Raw genomic sequence first — 17,958 nt, forward strand, 5'->3', positions numbered from 1 at the left:
AACAAGATCCTGTGATGTGTAGGTTTACGATGTCGACCTTCTCTCCCTTACTAATTTCTATCCACTGCACTCGCAGTGAACCTTTCCACCTTCTCCTTCTTCACCCCTTTTAGAAATGAGTTTCCATGCTGTAAACCTCTATGAGTGAAGCCACCGCGGTTTGAATGGAAGAGCGGTTCCCCTCCCCGTCTTTCTTTCTCCCCCCCCCCCATCAAACTCTGGGAGGTCATGGAACGTGCAATCCGGTGACGTCCGTTGGTTGCCTGGGAACGGAATTTGGATACATTTGAAGGGCAGGTGCCTGGCCAATCAGCGGCAGGGGGCTCGGTGGTTACATTCCCCGCGGGCAGCCAATAGGGGCGAGGCAGAGGCGGGCAGCGTCCCGCCTTGTTGCGAACGTCAAAGGGGGAAGTACAGCAGGTACAGGCAGCTGGAGCATCCTTACTGTCCCCGGGACCAGCAGCCAAGCATGGCTCACAGCACCGCTTCCCTGGCCAGGAGCCTGGGCAGGCTCTGTCTTCAGCACCGCCAACTGCACATCAGCGCCCCGAGGTAGGTATCTACTTGCCCCCACCCCACACACACAACCCCCCTCTTGGCCAGTGTGTGTGTGTGTGGACCCTTGTATGTGGCAGGACGAGGATGCGTGTCCTCGGCTGTGCTGATCAGTGTGAGCCAAGGGCGGGTGGAGGCTGCTTGCTTGCTGCATGATGAAATATCTCCAGCTGCTTACGCGTCCCATTCAACACGGCGGGGAGGTCTCTCTCTCTCTGCTTCTCTCTCAATTCATTGTCTGCAAAGATCCGGCAATAAAAACTACCCAAGGCGACCGTGGAAATAAAACGCTGCCCGATCAGCGGATTTCCGCTGTCTGATTCCACTCGGTTGTCTTTTATGTGAGCGAGAGGATGAGATATTCACAACTTTTATTCATTGAAATTACAGTGAAACTTAGAAGAGCTGTGCACGATTTGTAAATTGTATCCACTGACTCCCCCCCCCCCGGTCTCTCTCCTCTTGTGGGGCGGAAGTAAAAGTGAACAATTTCTTGAGAAAAAATAAAAAAACACACGTAATCTTGCCAACATTGTGTGTGGCAAGTAGGCTGGTTCCTGCTTGAAACAAAAACAGAAAATGCTGGAAAATCTCAGCAGGTCTGACAGCATCTATGGGGAGAGAGAACAGACAAACGTTTCAAGTCTAGATGAGCCCCTCAGAGCAGGTTCCTGGTTCCGGCTGTTGTGACCCACATGGTATTTTTCGCCCTGTAGCCTCCTGTCTAAAAAAAAATTCTTTCCGACCAAATCTCAATGCCCCAAGTTCAGGCGTTGCAGCAAAGCCAATTTTGTCCTCCAATAAGTTCGACGTGTAACCTAAATTTAGAAGCGTTATCGTGTTTCCTGGCCGGTTAGTGCCAATATTCGAATCACATTCCCCCTCCCACCCCCCCATGCTATTTAGCTTTTCCACCTCGCTAGGGCAGTAAAGCGCATAGCATGCGCGACCAACTTCAATCAGGATCTTGATCAGCTCATTCTCTTTGAAGGCTCAAACCCAAGTCCATTTTCTGGCAAAGTGATCCAAATATTCTCTCTCTCCGGGATTTTTTTTTGTATTTTGCAAGTTGATTTTATTTGTCGGGAGACTTCTGTGTTGTGGCTTCTACATGAAACCATGGTACTGAATGGAAACTAAGTGTAGAGCAAATAATTGCATTAGTCAATGCCATTTAATTGCATTTCAGTTGAGAAGGCTTTTGACAAAAGCCTGTCTTGCAGATTGACTCCATAGGAGACTTCTCAGATGTTTGAAGTTCCTTATTTGACCATCTTCAATTGCCATTCTTTTTAAGCCCATGGGGTTCTTTAAAAGGTCCACCTCTCAATAGCAGCTGTCAATTCTAAATCAGGAGCTTGGATAGTTACCCAGCCTCAGTTCCGTCAGTTTCCAGGAATCGTGAGTTGCAACTTCCAGGAAGATCTGTTTAAGCTCAGTTCACGGCTAGTGTAAGTATCGTAACTGGTGAAATGCTTTTAGTTGGTGACATGTCATGGCACAGGTTAGTCAGGAACCTGCCATAGTTACTTCAGCTCTTTCCTGGACATTTGACCATTTCTTTTACCACGAGCTCACTTCTACCATTGGAATCGTTTAATAGTTGATATGGGCGGCACAGTGGCATGGTGGTTAGCACTGCTTTCACAGCGCCAGGGTCCCGGGTTCAATTCTGGCCTCGGGTCACTCCCTATGTGGAGTGTGCACATTCTCCCTGTGTCTGTGTGGGTTTTCTCCGGGTGCCCCGGTTTCCTCCCACAGATGTGTGGGTTAAGTGGATTGGTCATGCTAAATTGACCCTAGTGTCAAGGGGGATTAGCAGGGTAAATGTGTGGGTTTACGGGAATAGGGCATGGGTGGGATTGTGGTCGGTACAGACTTAATGGGCCAATTGTCTCCTTCTGTACTGCAGGGATTCTATGAAATTATCTCTATCATATTTTGTGGCCAGATTTGGTTATCTAGTTATGTTGAATCATCCATTAATGCATTGCGTGCCAAAACTAAATTGGGAGTTTGTGTCCAGTTTTCTTGTTGCTATTTTGAACATATTAAGCATGTTGCGCATTTCAAAGAACAAAGAAAATTACAGCACAGGAACAGGCCCTTCGGCCCTCCAAGCTTGCACCGACCATGCTTCTCTACTTAACTGAAGCCCCCTACCCTTCCGGGGACCATATCCCTCTATTCCCATCCTATTCATGTATTTGTCAAGACGCCTCTTAAAAGTCCGCTTCCACTACCTCCCCCGTCAACGAGTTCGAGGCACCCACCACCCCTGTGTAAAAAAAAAAAAAATCTGCCTCCTACATCTCCTTTAAACCTTGCCCCTCGCATCTTAAACCTGTGCCCCCTAGTAATTGACTCTTTCACCCTGGGAGAAAGCTTCTGAATATTTCATGCGGTTGTATTCCTTCAACGCATTTAGTCACTAAGAGTAATTTTTATGGGGAGGGATACTAGTAGCTGGATGAGGCCTCTTTGAAATGGAGCTACGAGTAGCCCAGCATGTTGGGCTGGTTAAAACTTTCAAATTTAAATAGTGGTTGAAGCACTCTTGATTTAAAGTTTAATATTTGTTCCACTGCCTGTCATTTGTCCACCCAACTCCCCAAAGTTGTCAGCGCTTGTAATCGAGGGTCAGCAAGGTAAAGTAAGGTTTATGCTCATGGGCATCACTTAAAATACAAGAACAGATGGATTTCCTCCTTGTCGTAGCTCAGAGCCCAAGCTTTGTGAAGTTTCTCTGTTGTGACTGGTTGACATGTTTTGATCTGTTGCAGTGTCTGCTCATCTTCATTGGGCTTTCGTGTTCTAACTCCTCCTTTATTAGGCTTCCTGAAAAGCTTAAATTCATGGCAAAAAGCACAAAAACATAGATACTCTGCCTTTTAGAAAGTTGCTCTCTCTCCCAATGTTCAGAATTCCCATTACTATCAAACTATTCAGTCAGTGTTGTTTGAAACCTTTTTTTCAATCCTTTTAAATGCCTTGACTTTCTAAGAAATAGAATGTTTTAGTGCTGGTAGCCAACTACTCCCATTACCAAAGTGACTGTTTAAGTGGGAGGTTGGATAGCTGGTCTCTGTCGATCATTGAGCACTAAAAACTCTCACCCTATGGCTCCATAAGCACTTTTGAATGGAGTCTTTGGATAAAGATCTGGGGTAGGGATCCAAGCAAGTGATCCTTCAATTGCAAATCTATCAATTGCAGTTTTGAACATGGCCGCTGGTCAGACAAACAATCCAACATACGGTCTTGAATGAATTCCAGTTTCTTGCAGCTTAATCTAATTGTGTTTAGCCCCAGCCACAATCACCAATTCCTCACTTGCCAATTCCACGACTGTCTTGAGCAAGACTGTAGCTTTGGTGCACTCTTCAAACCCCATATGCAAAATTATGTGGCCTATATGATATAAGGAATGACATTGAGTTTCATGTGGAATGAAGACAAAACATCCAAAACAAAACTAAAGATGCTGGAAATCTGAAAATACTTGAAGGTCAAGCAACCTCTATGATGAGAGTTAATGTTTCAGGTTGATAAACTTTAATCAGAACTGGGAAAAGTTATAGACGTAACAGGCTTTAAGCAAAAGCAGAGGCAGGGGAAGAGCAGAAGGAAATGTGTATGCTGGAGAAGAGGTTCAGCAAACATTGCAGTTATGGTTAAATCACAAGAATCAGTCAAATTATTTAAAAACATGTGCTTTTGCCAATTTTTCTCATCGCAATCATCTTGGAGAAGAATGAGTCTTTAGACGCTGAAATAGAATGTATCCAAGATTGTAAATGTTCAGCAATCTTTCATCTGTGGTTCATAAGATTACTCAGCAAGAATGGGACATTAATTCCATGATTAATTAAAATATATTGTGAAAAAGTGTGGCAATACTTAAACTTCAGGATTCTGGAGGCATCTTTGCATTCAAGCTTCTATATGTTGGTTTGCGTGCACCGCTCTCTGTTGGAACATGTGCTGTTGGAACACATGTATCATCATTACCACAGGTGATTCCAAGGATCTATCCTTGGCCACCTGCTATTTCTCATCTATGTACTTCCTCTCGGAAGATGCTCCACTTCCAAGATTACATTGGCGAAATGCAGCTCTACCTTGACCATTCCACTGTCTCTCACTCGTTGGGCTGTTTGTTCGATAACCGTAGATGAAGAAAAGTTTCCTTCACTAAATATTGTGAAAAGCTAATTCATTCTCTTTCTTCCCTAACCACTAATCACCTGGCTGCAGTGTCTTATTTGACCCTACAATGAGCTTCTGACTGCACATTCGCACAATCACTAAAATCACCTATTTACAGCACTGTAACGTCTGTTATCTGCTGCTCAAAAACTCCCATCGATCCAAGCCTTTGTTACCTCTAGACTTGACTATTCTGTAACTTGAGGTCACCGAAAACTCTGTTCACTGTGTCCTGACTCTCCATGAAGTCCTATTCACCCATCACCCCATGCTTGCTGATCTACTTTGCCTCACAGTTAAACAGTGCTTCAATTTTAACATCCTCATCCTTGTTTTACAATCATTCTGTGGCCTCTCTCATTATCATCTGATAGTTTTGTTCTCTTGGACATTCCTGATTAATCCCTCCACCATTGGTAACTACGCCTTCAGCTGCCTGGCCCCTGGACTCCTGAACACTTTTCCTAAATCTCCATACCTCTCTCCTTTTCCTCAGTTAAGACCTATCTTATCTCTTTGATCAAGCTTTTGTTCATTCCTAATATCTCCTTGTGTGGATCAGTGTTAAACTTGTTTAACGCTGCTGTGAAGTGCCTTGGGACCATTTACTGCATTAAAGGCCTATGCAAGTTCAAATTGTTGTTGGTTGTCCCTGCTGTTGTTAAATGGGCTCAGTATTACGGCGACTCAACAATATTCTGTCTCTTTCATTCACCCATTGTTCCTGTTCTCTATCTACGCTGGTTCCTCATTCCAATGTTATAATTTTGCCTTGCTATCCTTGTATTCTCACCCCTCCAAAGCCTTTGCTCCTGATTTCTCTGACCTATTAAAGCTCTGGAGTCCATTAAGCTTTCAGTTCCTTTGTGTCTCCTGCAGGCTATCAGGCTACTAGCACTTAGAAGTCCGATTTTTTGGAAAGTCAAGGCATTTAAAAGGTTTGAAAAAAGATTTCAAATAACACTGACTGAATAGTCTGATAGTAATGGGAATTCTGAACAAGCTATAACATTGGGAAAGAGAGCAACTTTCCAAAACGCATAGCATCTATGTTTCTGCGCTTTTTACCATCTTGTGTGTTACTCCATCTTCAGCCCACCATAACTGGAGCTACTTAAGCCCCACACTATGTAAATCTCTTGCCCCTTTTGAGACCTGTCCCTCTCTTTCCAAAATTTCAGACATCCTACTTAAAGCTCCTTCTTTACTTCTGGCTTCTGCAGAATGCTTAAGGTTGTTTCTCCAAGTTGCATCAGTCATGCTGATATCAAGTGCAAAGTCTTCAAATGTACAATTTGTTTAGAAATTAGCCAACCAAGAACAACCAACTTGGAATTGATGAGGCCAGTTGACATAGTAAATGTGAACTTTTAGAAGACATCCATCAAAGTATTTGATTTATTATTGTCACATGTATTGGGATACAGTAAAAAGTATTGTTTCTTGTGTGTTATTCAGACAAAGCATACTGTACATAGAGAAGGAAAGAAGAGAGTGGAGAATGTAGTGTTACAGTCATAACTAGGGTGTAGAAAAAGATCAACTTAATGTGAGGTAGGTCCATTCAAAAGTCTAATTCCTGTGCTGGAAGAAGCTGTTCTTGAGTCGGTTGGTACGTGACCTCAGATTTTTTGTATCTTTTTCCCGACGGAAGAAGGTGGAAGAGAGAATGTCCGGGGTGCGTGGGATCCTTGATTATGTTGGCTGCTTTTCTGAGGCCATTCAGGTGTCATGTCTATAAATAAATGTAGCAACATAGATGGAAAGTTGATTAATGGGTATAAAACAAAAACTTGGGGTAAATTAATGTTGAATGCATGAGTGAAGAGTTGGAGCCTCCTCAGGAATTGGCGTTCGTGTGCACTTTTGTATTTCTTAATTTCAAAAAAGGATCGAGATTTGATATGGGAAGCCCATTCTCAAATGGGGCAAAATATATGGCTTGGTGAACAGTTGAGGGCAACATGAAAAGGCAGGGGAGGGGACAAAATGGTAGAAGTTGCAATCTGCTTTCGGTTCAAGCATGAAGTGGTATATTTCAGAATTTAAAAATAAATGCAAATGTACACATAATTGAAAAATGCTGTGGACAAACAACTAGACTGAGTAAATGAAATATTTTAATTTTATTAATGGGAGCAAAGAGAATGAGTAAGAAAGTAATAAATTAGTGCAAAACGTTGGTTAGGTAGCAGCCCTGTGCAATTTGGGTTATCACTGAAAAAAGGGAGTAGAAACCACAGAATGCGTGGGTGGAGTTAGCTTATTTTAGGAGAGAATTGTAAATTTGGGAAAGACTTGAGCAGCTTGTCGTATTCCCATTAGAGCTGAAGAGGCTTTCTTAATTAACTTCTTCTTATCCTGAAGGGTTGTGGTAGTGAACAGCCAAAAATGATTTCCTCTCCTTGAGAAGTTAGAATCATAGAATCCGACATTGCAGGAAGAGATCATCCTACCCAGGCTCTATCCCCATAACCCCATGGATTTACCCTAGCTAGTGCCCCTGATACTAAGGGGCAATTTAGCATGGCCAATCCACCTAACCCGCACATCTTTGGACTGTGGGAGGAAACTAGAGCACCTGGAGGAAACCCACGCAAGAAAAACATGCAAGCTCCACATAGACAGTCACCCAAGCCAGGAATGGAACCCGGGTCTTTGGCGCTGTGAGCAGCAGTGCTAACCACTGTACCACCGTGTTGCTTGAAGTTGGTGCCTTCAGAATGAGAAAAGAGGCTAAGAGAAATCTCTTTGTTGAGGGCTGTGGCATTATTGGGTCATCTTGGGCTTGGGGCATTGTGAAATTGGATAAATATTTGCAATTGAAGAGGCAGGGTAAGGAGCAGGGCTGGGAGTGTTCCAGCTAAGCGCTGATATATGCACAATGAATCATTTTCATGATTTATTTATTAGTCATAAGCATGTGATCCATTCAGACAATGAAACTGGTCTGGCAAGATTTCTAAGATGGCACGCATATATTTGGTTAAAATTCAGCTTTGGAGATCCCAATTAAGAATCTGAAACCTTCACAAGTACTTCTGTGCTCCCTCCTTGTCAAATTTTCTTGGCCTTCTTTTAATTGCAGAAGTGAAGCAGTGATCATCTCCGGTAGAAGACTTGCGAGGCAGATCCAAAGAGAGGCCAAGCTTGACGTGGAGAACTGGGTTGCTGATGGGAACAGGAGACCACATCTCAGTGTTGTCCTGGTTGGGGACAACCCAGCCAGCCATTCCTATGTGAAAAACAAAACAAAAGCCGCTGCTGATGTAGGTATGGATCTCAACGCATTGTGTCTGTGTTACCACTACAGTCTGTTTCATGGAACACCAATGTTGAAAGCATTCACTTAGTCCGTTTCAGCTGCACCTGAGACTTTTCATTGCAGAAAGCGCAAATCACATTTTTTTGTTTGAACATTGGTTCTGGGAGCCTGCAGTTTGTGCACATTTCTTCTGCTGATTTGGAGTCCTCTTCTTTGTTTGCCGCAAGTCTTAAATGAGGGTATTGAGAGGGAATTTGAAGAGAAAATGTCATTTACACTGTTCCATAATGCTCAAGTATTTTAAGTATAGGGCAGCACAGTAGTTAACATTGGAATTAGGAGCAGAAGTAGACAAATACAGCCCTTCGAGCTCACTCTACCATTCAATCAGATCATGGCTGACCTTTCCCTGGTCTCAAATCCACCTCCCCATCTGTTCCCAATATTGCCTTATCCCTTTTTTTATCAGGATTATATCTATCTCCTTCTTGAAACCATTCAACTGCTGCCTCTCAGTGCCAGTGACCTGGGTTCGATTCCCGGCTTGCGTCACTGTGCGGAGTCTGCGCATCTGTGTGGGTTTCCTCCGGGTGCTCTGGTTTCCTCCCACAGTCTGAAAGACGTGCTGGTTAGGTGCATGCTAAATTCTCCCTCAGTGTAACCCGAACAGGCGCTGGAGTGTGGCAACCAGGGGATTTTTAACATTTTAAAAAAAGTTTATGTATTAGTATCGCAAGTAGGCTTACGTTAACACTGCAATGAAGTTACTGTGAAAATCCACGGGTCACCACACTCTGGCGCCTGTTCGGGTGCACTGAGGGAGAATGTGGCATAGCCAATGCACCTAACCAGCACGTCTTTCGTATTGTGGGAGGAAACTGGAACACCCGGAGGGAATCCATGCAGACACTGGGAGAACATGCAAACTCTATCCCCAGTAACTTAATTGCAGTGTTACTGTCAGCCTACTTGTGACACTAATTTTTAAAAAATGAACTTTAGTAAACTCTTTTTCTTAGTCTAAGATGAAACATTTGGGCCTTCTGGAAGCTATCATCAGAATATGAGGCTTGAATTGCACATGACTAAGAACCTACTTTTACCTTCCTGATTTAGCTTTTAGTGTGTTCCTGCAAAGCGTCAGAATTGCAGAGTTAACGCCGTAAACCATTGGTGCGAATCGCAAAATTTTGTGCAAGACCTTTCTGGGATTTTAGAGACGTCTTTTAAATGGCTGTATGTTAATCTGGGAGAAGAGGGGCAATATCTGCGAGTAGAAATTTAGCATTGTGACCAGAGTGTTTCAAGATGACCAGTGTTCTGATGTGCCAGTTGTAGAACAGAAGAAGGTCTGTAATGAAAAGAGCAGCAACTGCAGATGTGCAATGATTTTCCTGCCAGAAAATTCTCCCCTTCCTTTGGCTCGATGTGAACTTTCGTCTGTGAAGCACCTTGTCATGTTTTTTGACTTTAAAGGAGTTATGTGAATAGAAATCGTTGCCGTGTTCCAGTAAATCGAACTTCTTCTTTCCTTCTGAAAAATCTATTGGGTGAATAATTCAAATTACAATAAAATGAAATTTGTAGGTCAAAAGGATAGTAAAAGAGGAAGGAAAGTTTGTTGGGGGGGGTGGGGCGCGTGTGTGAGAGGGAAGAGTAGAATGCGAGAACAGCATTGAATCCTCCAAAGCTGGCTTAGTGAAAGGCATGTAAGAACTTGTGACTTGGCAAGCCACTATCTTATCTTGCCAGCTCCAGCTTCCTGCTGCCAAATGGACAGTGAATTTTAATCACAGGTTACGCACCCTGTCAGAATGGGATACAATGGACTAAATTAGACCGACCGACTCAAAAGCAGCTCCTTCCCTGCTGCCATCAGATTTTTGAATGGACCTACCTCGCATTAAGTTGATCTTCATCTACACCCTAGCTATGACTGTGACACTACATTCTGCACTCTCTCCTTTCCTTCTCAATAAACAGTATGTTTTGTCTGTATAGCGCGCAAGAAACAATACTTTTCTCTGTACACTAATACATGTGACAATAATAAATCAAATCAAAAATCAGCGCTTAGCTGGGACAATCCCAGTCCTGCTCCTTACCCTGCCTCTTCAATTGCAAATATTTATCCAATTTCACAATGCCCCGTTCCCAAGATGATCCAATAGTGCCACAGCCCTCAACACAAAGAGATTTCTCTTAAGCTCAATTCCTCATTCAACTTCTCAAGCAGAGGAAATCATTCTTTGCTGTTCACGACCACACTTTTATTTCCTGCCAGAGAATACTTTTCATTGGACACTAACACATGTGACAATAAATCAAATCAAATATGGTTCGTTTTGAGGCTTTTCATGACTTTAAAAGCACTCTATAAATACATGGTGCCACAGCTGTGGCCCAGTTAGTACCAGTCTCACCCCTGAGTTTCAAATTCTTCAGGTGCACACTTGAGCAGAAAAATCAAGGCTGCCACTTCAGTGCTGTACTGAGGGAATGTGATACTATCGGATGTGCCACCTTTTGGATGAGATGTAATCCAACATTCTGTGCCTATCCGGGTTTATATCACTATGTGCAGACTAATTGCCTTGTTTCCCACACTGCAGCAATGACTACACTTCAGAAGTTATGGCTGTTAAGCAATTTGAGATATCCAGTGGTCATGAAAAGGGCTATACAAATGCATTTCCTTCTCTGTAGGATTACTGCAGTCATTATTCCCCAACCCACCAACCTTTCCATGGTTGTCCTCAAGTGGATTTGGTTTCTTTGCAAATAATTCTGCCTGACGCATGCTTGACCTTGCTGATGGCTCGGAGTAACACTGAATCTGACAGTTGGAGGAAATCACTGGTTTATTCCCTTGCTAAAGGTTTGCTGACAGCAGCTCGGGAGGTGGGGTGGGCACGGTGGCACAGTGGTTAGCACTGCTGCCCCTCCGTGCCAGGGAATCTGGGTTCGATTCCCGGCATGCGTCATTGTCTGTGCGGAGTCTGCGCATTCTCCCCATGTCTGCGTAGGTTTGCTCCGGTTCCTTCCCACAGTCTGAAAGACGCGCTGGTTAGGTGCATTGGCCGTGCTAAATTCTCCCTCAGTGTACCCGAACAGGCGCCAGAGTGTGGCGACCAGGAGATTTTCACAGTAACTTCATTGCAGTGTTAATAATGTAAGCCGACTTGTGACACGAATAAATAAACTTTTACGGTAACCCAAAAAGCGAGGGGGAGAAAATGACCTTTAATGCCAGGGGTTATGGGCCTGGGTGGGATTGTTGTCGCTGCAGGCTTGATGGGCCAAATGGCCTCCCTTCATCACTCTGTATTCTATGAAAAAAGCTTTTGATCACTGTATAGGAAGTGACTTAGCACAAAGGCATCTGTGACTTTTGAATGAAGACAATCTGGCGTGTAAAATCTGTAGCCAATGGTCTTTCTGAAAACCATGCATTCCAGACCCAGAAGTGACAAGAATGAGGAAGGAATACTTAACAGTAGAAATGTGTGAGTCAAATCCAGGAAGATGACCTTGAGAAGCCACTGACCAATAGCGGTTGTTGGTAATTCTTTTGGTCTCATTTAACCTCCTCCAGGCTATCTTCTTTTTTTGGTTGTCTTCCACTTTCTGCCTTGCCTCCTGAACATTTTTATTCCCATTTACTTGGTCCTGTTTTTCATCCAATCACCTTTTTTCTTTTGTTTCAGTTTGCCTTCTCCCCTTTCCCTACTTTTACATTTGTTTTGAAGCGGCCATCTCTCTTAACTTTATTCCCATTCTGATCAAAGTTCACCAACTCAAAACATTAACTCTGTTTCTCTCCTGGATTGCCTGACCTTTTTAAGTATTTCACCACTTTGTTTTATTTCAGTTTTCCATCATTTGACAATATTTTGCTTTAGCCTGAGTGAGCTAACTAGTTTTGGATGAACTCTCAAATTTTTTGATTTGATTTATTACTGTCACACATATTAGTACACAGTGAAAAGTATTGTTTCTTGCGCACTATACAGGCAAAACATACCGTTCGTAGACCAGGAAAGGAGAGAGTGCAGAATGTAGTGTTACAGTCATAGCTAGGGTGTAGAGAAAGATCAACTTAATTTGAGGTAGGTCCATTCAAAAGTCGTGACAGCAGCAGGGAAGAAGCTGTTCTTGAGTCAGTTGGTACTTGACCTCAGACTTTTGTACCTTTTTCCCGATGGAAGAGAGAATGTCCAGGGTGCGTGGGGTCCTTGATTATGCTGGCTGCTTTTCTGAGGCAGCAGGAAGTGTAGACAGAGTCAATGGATGGGAGGCTGGTTTGAGTGATGGACTGGGGTTCGTTCACAACCCTTTGTAGTTTCTTACAGTCTTGGGAAAAGCAGGAGCCATACCAAACTGTGATACAACCAGAAAGAATGCTTTCTATGGTGCATCTGTAAAAGTTGCTGAGGATCGTAGCTGACATGCCAAATTTAAGGTACTAACAGGCAATAATAAAAGTTAAAACAGGTTGATACAATTATTGACGGGGCGATTGGTGCTGGTCTTGACTGCTAACTATTTGAATCTTGGTTGTTTTCTTTGTAGTAATTGTAGTAATTTTGACTTACTGAACAGGTATCACAAGTGAGACAATTCTGAAGCCAGCCAGTATCACTGAGGATGAAGTGCTGGAGCTGATTTCCAAACTCAACAATGATGATAAAGTCGACGGGTTGCTTGTACAGCTACCTCTACCTGGTAGGGGATTGCTATGCAAATTAACTGTGTATTTGCTTGAATACTAACTTGAGCAAAGATGTGCTTTTGTTTTGTCGGACTGAGTGCTATTCAGCTGAGTATCTGGAAAACCGAGCCACCATATTGGTATACGCTGAAATGGTTAAACGAGTAATGATTTTTTTCCCCAAAAAAACCCCAAAACACTGGAAAAACGCAGCAGGTACAGCAGCTTGATATGATTTGATTTATTATTATCGCATGTGTCAGTATACAGTGAGAAGTATTGTTTCTTGCGCACTATATAGACAAAGCATACCGTTCATAGAGAAGGAAAGGAGAGAGTGCAGGATGTAGTGTTACAGTCATAGCTAGGGTGTTGAGAAAGATCAACTTAATGCGAGGTAAGTTTATTCAAAAGTCTGATGGCAGCAGGGAAGAAACTTCTTGAGTCGGTTGGTAAGTGACCTCAGATTTTTGTATCTTTTTCCCGACGGAAGAAGGTGGAAGAGAGTATTTTCGGGATGCGTGGGGGTCCTTAATCATGCTGGCTGCTTTTCCGAGGCAGTGGGAAGTGTAGACAGAGTCAGTGGATGGGAGGCTGGTTTGCGTGATGGATTGGGCTACATTCACAACCCTTTGTAGTTTCTTGATTCATGACCTTTTGTAGTTTCTTGGAGCTTCATGGAGGGAGATGTGGAGTCTATGTTTTGCGTCTTTTATCCATTTGAACTTTTGGATTAGTGTTATGTTGCAGTTGCACTAAAATGGTCAGACAGTTCTGGATATGGTCCAACAGTTGTGGATAACGATGTAATCATGTAATTTGATTTATTGCAAAATATGTAGAACAGTGCAGCAAAACAAATCCTTTTTCTTAAACAAATAGGAGATTTTAAAGGAAGTATTTTTAAAAAAGAACTTCTTTTTAAAAAAAACAGCTGATCACATAGGATGGCATTTGCATTATTCAGAGACTGCTTTCTGCCCCAACTTGTTTTGTGTTTCAAAGCCTTGACATCTCTGACTCAATTACCAGGCATTTTCCACACCTAGGTATTAAAAAAAGCTTTATTCTTATTTGTTCCTTTAGCGCAGATCCATATGCGTGCAGTCATTAACATATCAAAAGGTGGTTAGATGAGCCTCGCATGAAGTAATAGAACAGAAGGGATTTACCACACCGCATGAGGCCATTTGACTTATTGTGAATGTACAGGCTCCTTACTCGATAATCCAAACCCAACTCCACAGCCCTGTTCTTTCACCATTGCCCTCTATCTTCCCCTGTTTCAAATATTTATGGGTGGCACAGTGGTTAGCACTGCTGCCCTCACAGCGCCAGGGACCCGGGTTTGATTCCCGGCTTGGGTCACTGTCTGTGTGGAGTCTGCACATTCTCCCCGTGTCTGCGTGGGTTTTCTCTGGGTGCTCTGGTTTCCTCCCACAGTCCGAAAGGCGTGCTGGTTAGGTGGATTGGCCATGCCAAATTCTCCCTCAGTGTACCCAAACAGGCACCAGAGTGTGGTGACTCGAGGATTTTCACAGTAACTTCATTGCAGTGTTATTGTCAGCCTACTTGTGACACTAGTAAATAAGGATAAACTTTACTTTCTTATAAGTTGCAATAGTCTCTGCCTCAGTTGGTCTATTTACTACTAATCATATTTCTAGAAGTTATTTCAGCTCCTGGTTAGGAGTTTTTCTCAACCAACCCCTTTTAAACAGTGTAGGAATCACTCTTTTTGTGTGCCTTCCTTACTATTGTTTCATTTTTCTCCCTAAAATGGGAACATTGGCCATTTCTCTGTTATAAGTTGCACCTTGGTTAAATTAAACCATTCGTGTTTGTGGCTTTACAAAGACTTTTACAGTCTGTGCTAGGCTGGCTTATCATCTCCCCAAAATGTCAGCAGCAGCTTATGATATTGTACAATTGTGGATCTGAAAATGTACGTCACAAACAAATGTGTGCATGGCACCGACAAAGAAATATTCTTCAACATCTTGAAGTTTCCCAGAAAAACTTACACAACACGGTGGCACAGTGGTTAGCACTGCTGCCTTAGAGCCAGGGACCCGGGTTCAATTCCAGCCTCGGGTCACTGTCTGTGTGGAGTTTGTACATTCTCCCTGTGACTGCATGGGTTTCCTCCGGGTGCTCCGGTTTCCTCCCACACTCCAAAGATGTGCGGGTTAGGTGGATTGGCCAGGCTAAATTGCCCCTTTGTGTCAGGGGGACTAGCTAGGGTAAATATATGGGGTTATGGGGATAGGACCTGGGTGGGAATGCGGTTGGTGCAGACTCGATGGGCCAAATGGCCTCCTTCTGCACTAGGGTTCTATGATTTCAAATTCAACTGAAGCTCTGAAGAAGAGTCACATGGACTCGAAACATTAACTCTTCCCTCTTCCTCAAAAATGCTGCCACACCTGCTGAGGTCTTCCAGCATTTTTCTGTTGTTTAATCCAGAAAGGCTGTTTCCTCCTCTTTCCAAGACTATCCTGAACTCGAGACGTGTCTTAAGCAAGAGCTATCCAGACAAACCTGCTTCCTTTGCTTGGTATGAATAATGACAAGTGTAGAAAGTGTGTGTTGATATCTACATGAACAAATTAGGGCCAGGGATGTTTGGAGCAGAACTTTGTTTAATACTCTTGCTAAAGAAAAGAAATCTCCGTTCTGAGCAGTCTACCCAAGAAGCCATGCACTGAGTGCCATTCTAAATGATTAGGCAATACCTGCCTGGAGAACACTGAGGAATAATCAATGCATTTTGGCCATTCACAGCCTATGGTGCTTGGGGGTGGGGGTGGGGGGCGGGGGGGGGGGGGGGGCGGGGGGGGGGTGGGGGGGGAGGAGGAGCAGACACAGAAAAGCAGCGGGGGCTGAGCAGAGAAGGCACTCATTAACTTTCATATGGGGAGGCGATGGCCTAGTGGAATTATCGCCAGACTGTTAATCCAGAACCGCAGCTAATGACCCTGGTTCGGATCCCGCCACGGCAGATGGTGGGAAAAACATGTCTGGAATTAAGAATCTACTGATGACCATGAAACCGTCGTCGATTGTTGAAAAAACCCATCTGGGTCACTAATGTCCTTTAGGGAAGGAAATCTGCCGTCCTTACCTGGTCTGGCCTACATGTGACTCCAGAGCCACAGCAATGTGGTTGACTCTCAACTGAGCTCGGGCAACTAGGGATGGGCAATAAATGCTGGCCAGCCAGAGATGCCAATGTCTCATGAATGAACAGAAAAAAAAATGGTGTTCAGACTTCCCTCTATTGAACCACTGTTCCTCATTTGGCATGTTGCCAGTGACATGGAATATATTGGAGGCTAGTTTTAACGCTTGGAACTTATCAGAATGAGACTTGGAACAGATAAACAGCTTGATGGTATCTTTGTTTCTCCTTACTGTGTGTAGTGACACTTGAGACTGCTCTTCAGTGTGGGTTGTTTTCCTTATGATTCCTTTTTATTAAAAGCAAAAAGGGAGGTTGGTTCTTAGCTTGTGACGGGGTTCCAAATTCAGTCAGCAAGCCCTTCTATTCCTTCCTCCCTTGCTCTTTACTAGCTTACCCTTAAAACAATGGTAGCCTTGGAAAGCAAGGTCAAGATGTATAGGATAGCACGCCTTAGTTTTGTGCTTGCTAGATTGAATGTGCTTGACGGTACAGCCTGGTTTCAATCTTAAGAGCAAAGTGATGTGCGCTTGTTTTTAAAATAATGAATTATCTTAATAGGTTGGTTCAACATTGAACTTTTTTTTCTCTTAGAGCACCTCGATGAACGCAAGGTCTGCAATGCAGTGTCTCCGGCTAAAGATGTGGATGGATTTCACGTGATCAACGTAGGCCGCATGTGTCTTGACCAGAAGTCAATGCTGCCTGCTACACCCTGGGGAGTGTGGGAAATAATTCAAAGAACAGGTGATTTTAAAACACCGTCTCTCGGCCAGTAATTTTCATGGTACTCGTCATGACTGCTTACTTGAGCAGGAGTATTTAAAGCTGAAAATATAGCTTCCTATCTGAAAATCTTTGAACTTATTGAGGAGTTTAATGTTTCCTTGTTTTGAAAATAGGCTAAAAATTCGGTGTAGTACTGAGGGTGCATTTGGATTTCACATTTAATGTTAAATCATCTGCCTGGTATGGTGAGTTGTGTAGCACTACTTAAAGGTGTGGCAATACCAAAGAGTATGCTGTTTTCTTAGTGTATGACCCTACAACATTCCCTTTATCAGTATTACCAAAAACCCGGTGCTCCCAGGAAAAGCGATAGTGCTCAATTCAATAGATTTGGGAAGCTTCGGCCTCTAAGATGATGCATGGGATGGGAGGGCACAGGTTCAGGCTGGCGAGACATTTTTGATATGGGAATATTTCTTAAGCCCTCACTACCAACATCCCATGGGTTACTGTTGATCAGCAACTGAACTGGACTGTCCATGTAAATACTGTGGCTAAAGAGTAGGTCAAAGGCTTGGAATTCTGCGGCAAGTAACTCACTTCCTGAGCTCCATCTGCCTCCCACCAAACCTGTCCACCATCTACAGGGTACAAGTCAGAAGTGTAATGGAATACTCCAATTGCCTGGATGAGTGCAGCTCCAACAACTCTCAAGAAGCTCAACACCATCCAAATCAAAGCAGCCTGCTTGGTTGCTACCCCTTCCACAAACATTCAATCCCTCCCCCTCTGACCAGCGGTGGCAGCTGTGTGTACCATCTGCAAGGTGCACTGTAGGAATTCACCAAGGCTCCTTTGAGCAGCAGTTTCCAAACCCGCGACCACTCCACTTAGGAGGGCAAGTTCCTGTGCAAGTTCCTTTCCAAGCCACTCCCCGTCCTGTTTTGGAAATATATCGGCCGTTCCTTCACAGTCACTAGATCAAAATCCTGGAATTCCCTCCCTAACAGCATTGCGAGTGTATGTACACCTCATGAGCTGCAGCGATTCAAGAAGGCAGCTCACTACCACTTCTGATGCGCAATAAATGTTGGCCAAACAGCAATGCCCACATCCCATCAATGAATTTTTTTTTAAAAAGTCACTCAACAGTTGTGTGCACTGCTGGAAGAGCAGTTGAGGCTGGGGCACTCGGTTCTACAAAAGGATAATGGCAGAGTTTCTGGAAAGAACCGATTAAATTTCCACGATGGTAGCTGTGTTGGTTGACTCCCTCGGATTATAGTTGTGGCCAGTGGCAGAATGGAA

At 43.6% G+C, this 17,958-nt stretch overlaps 1 protein-coding gene across 1 annotated transcript in view; it reads left to right on the forward strand.

Moving 5' to 3' along the window:
• The first annotated feature begins 367 nt into the window (after positions 1-367).
• mthfd2 (methylenetetrahydrofolate dehydrogenase (NADP+ dependent) 2, methenyltetrahydrofolate cyclohydrolase) overlaps positions 368-17,958 on the forward strand; it is a 32,135-nt gene continuing 14,544 nt past the window's right edge. Inside the window, exons 1-4 of the mRNA XM_078239371.1 lie at positions 368-552; positions 7,853-8,037; positions 12,632-12,754; positions 16,516-16,668. Of these exons, the coding sequence (XP_078095497.1) occupies positions 470-552; positions 7,853-8,037; positions 12,632-12,754; positions 16,516-16,668 (544 nt within the window). The 5' untranslated portion in view covers positions 368-469. The remainder of the gene's footprint in view (positions 553-7,852; positions 8,038-12,631; positions 12,755-16,515; positions 16,669-17,958) is intronic.

This window comes from Mustelus asterias, chromosome 22, assembly GCF_964213995.1.
Source record: "Mustelus asterias chromosome 22, sMusAst1.hap1.1, whole genome shotgun sequence".
NCBI classification, from domain to species: Eukaryota; Metazoa; Chordata; class Chondrichthyes; order Carcharhiniformes; family Triakidae; genus Mustelus; species Mustelus asterias.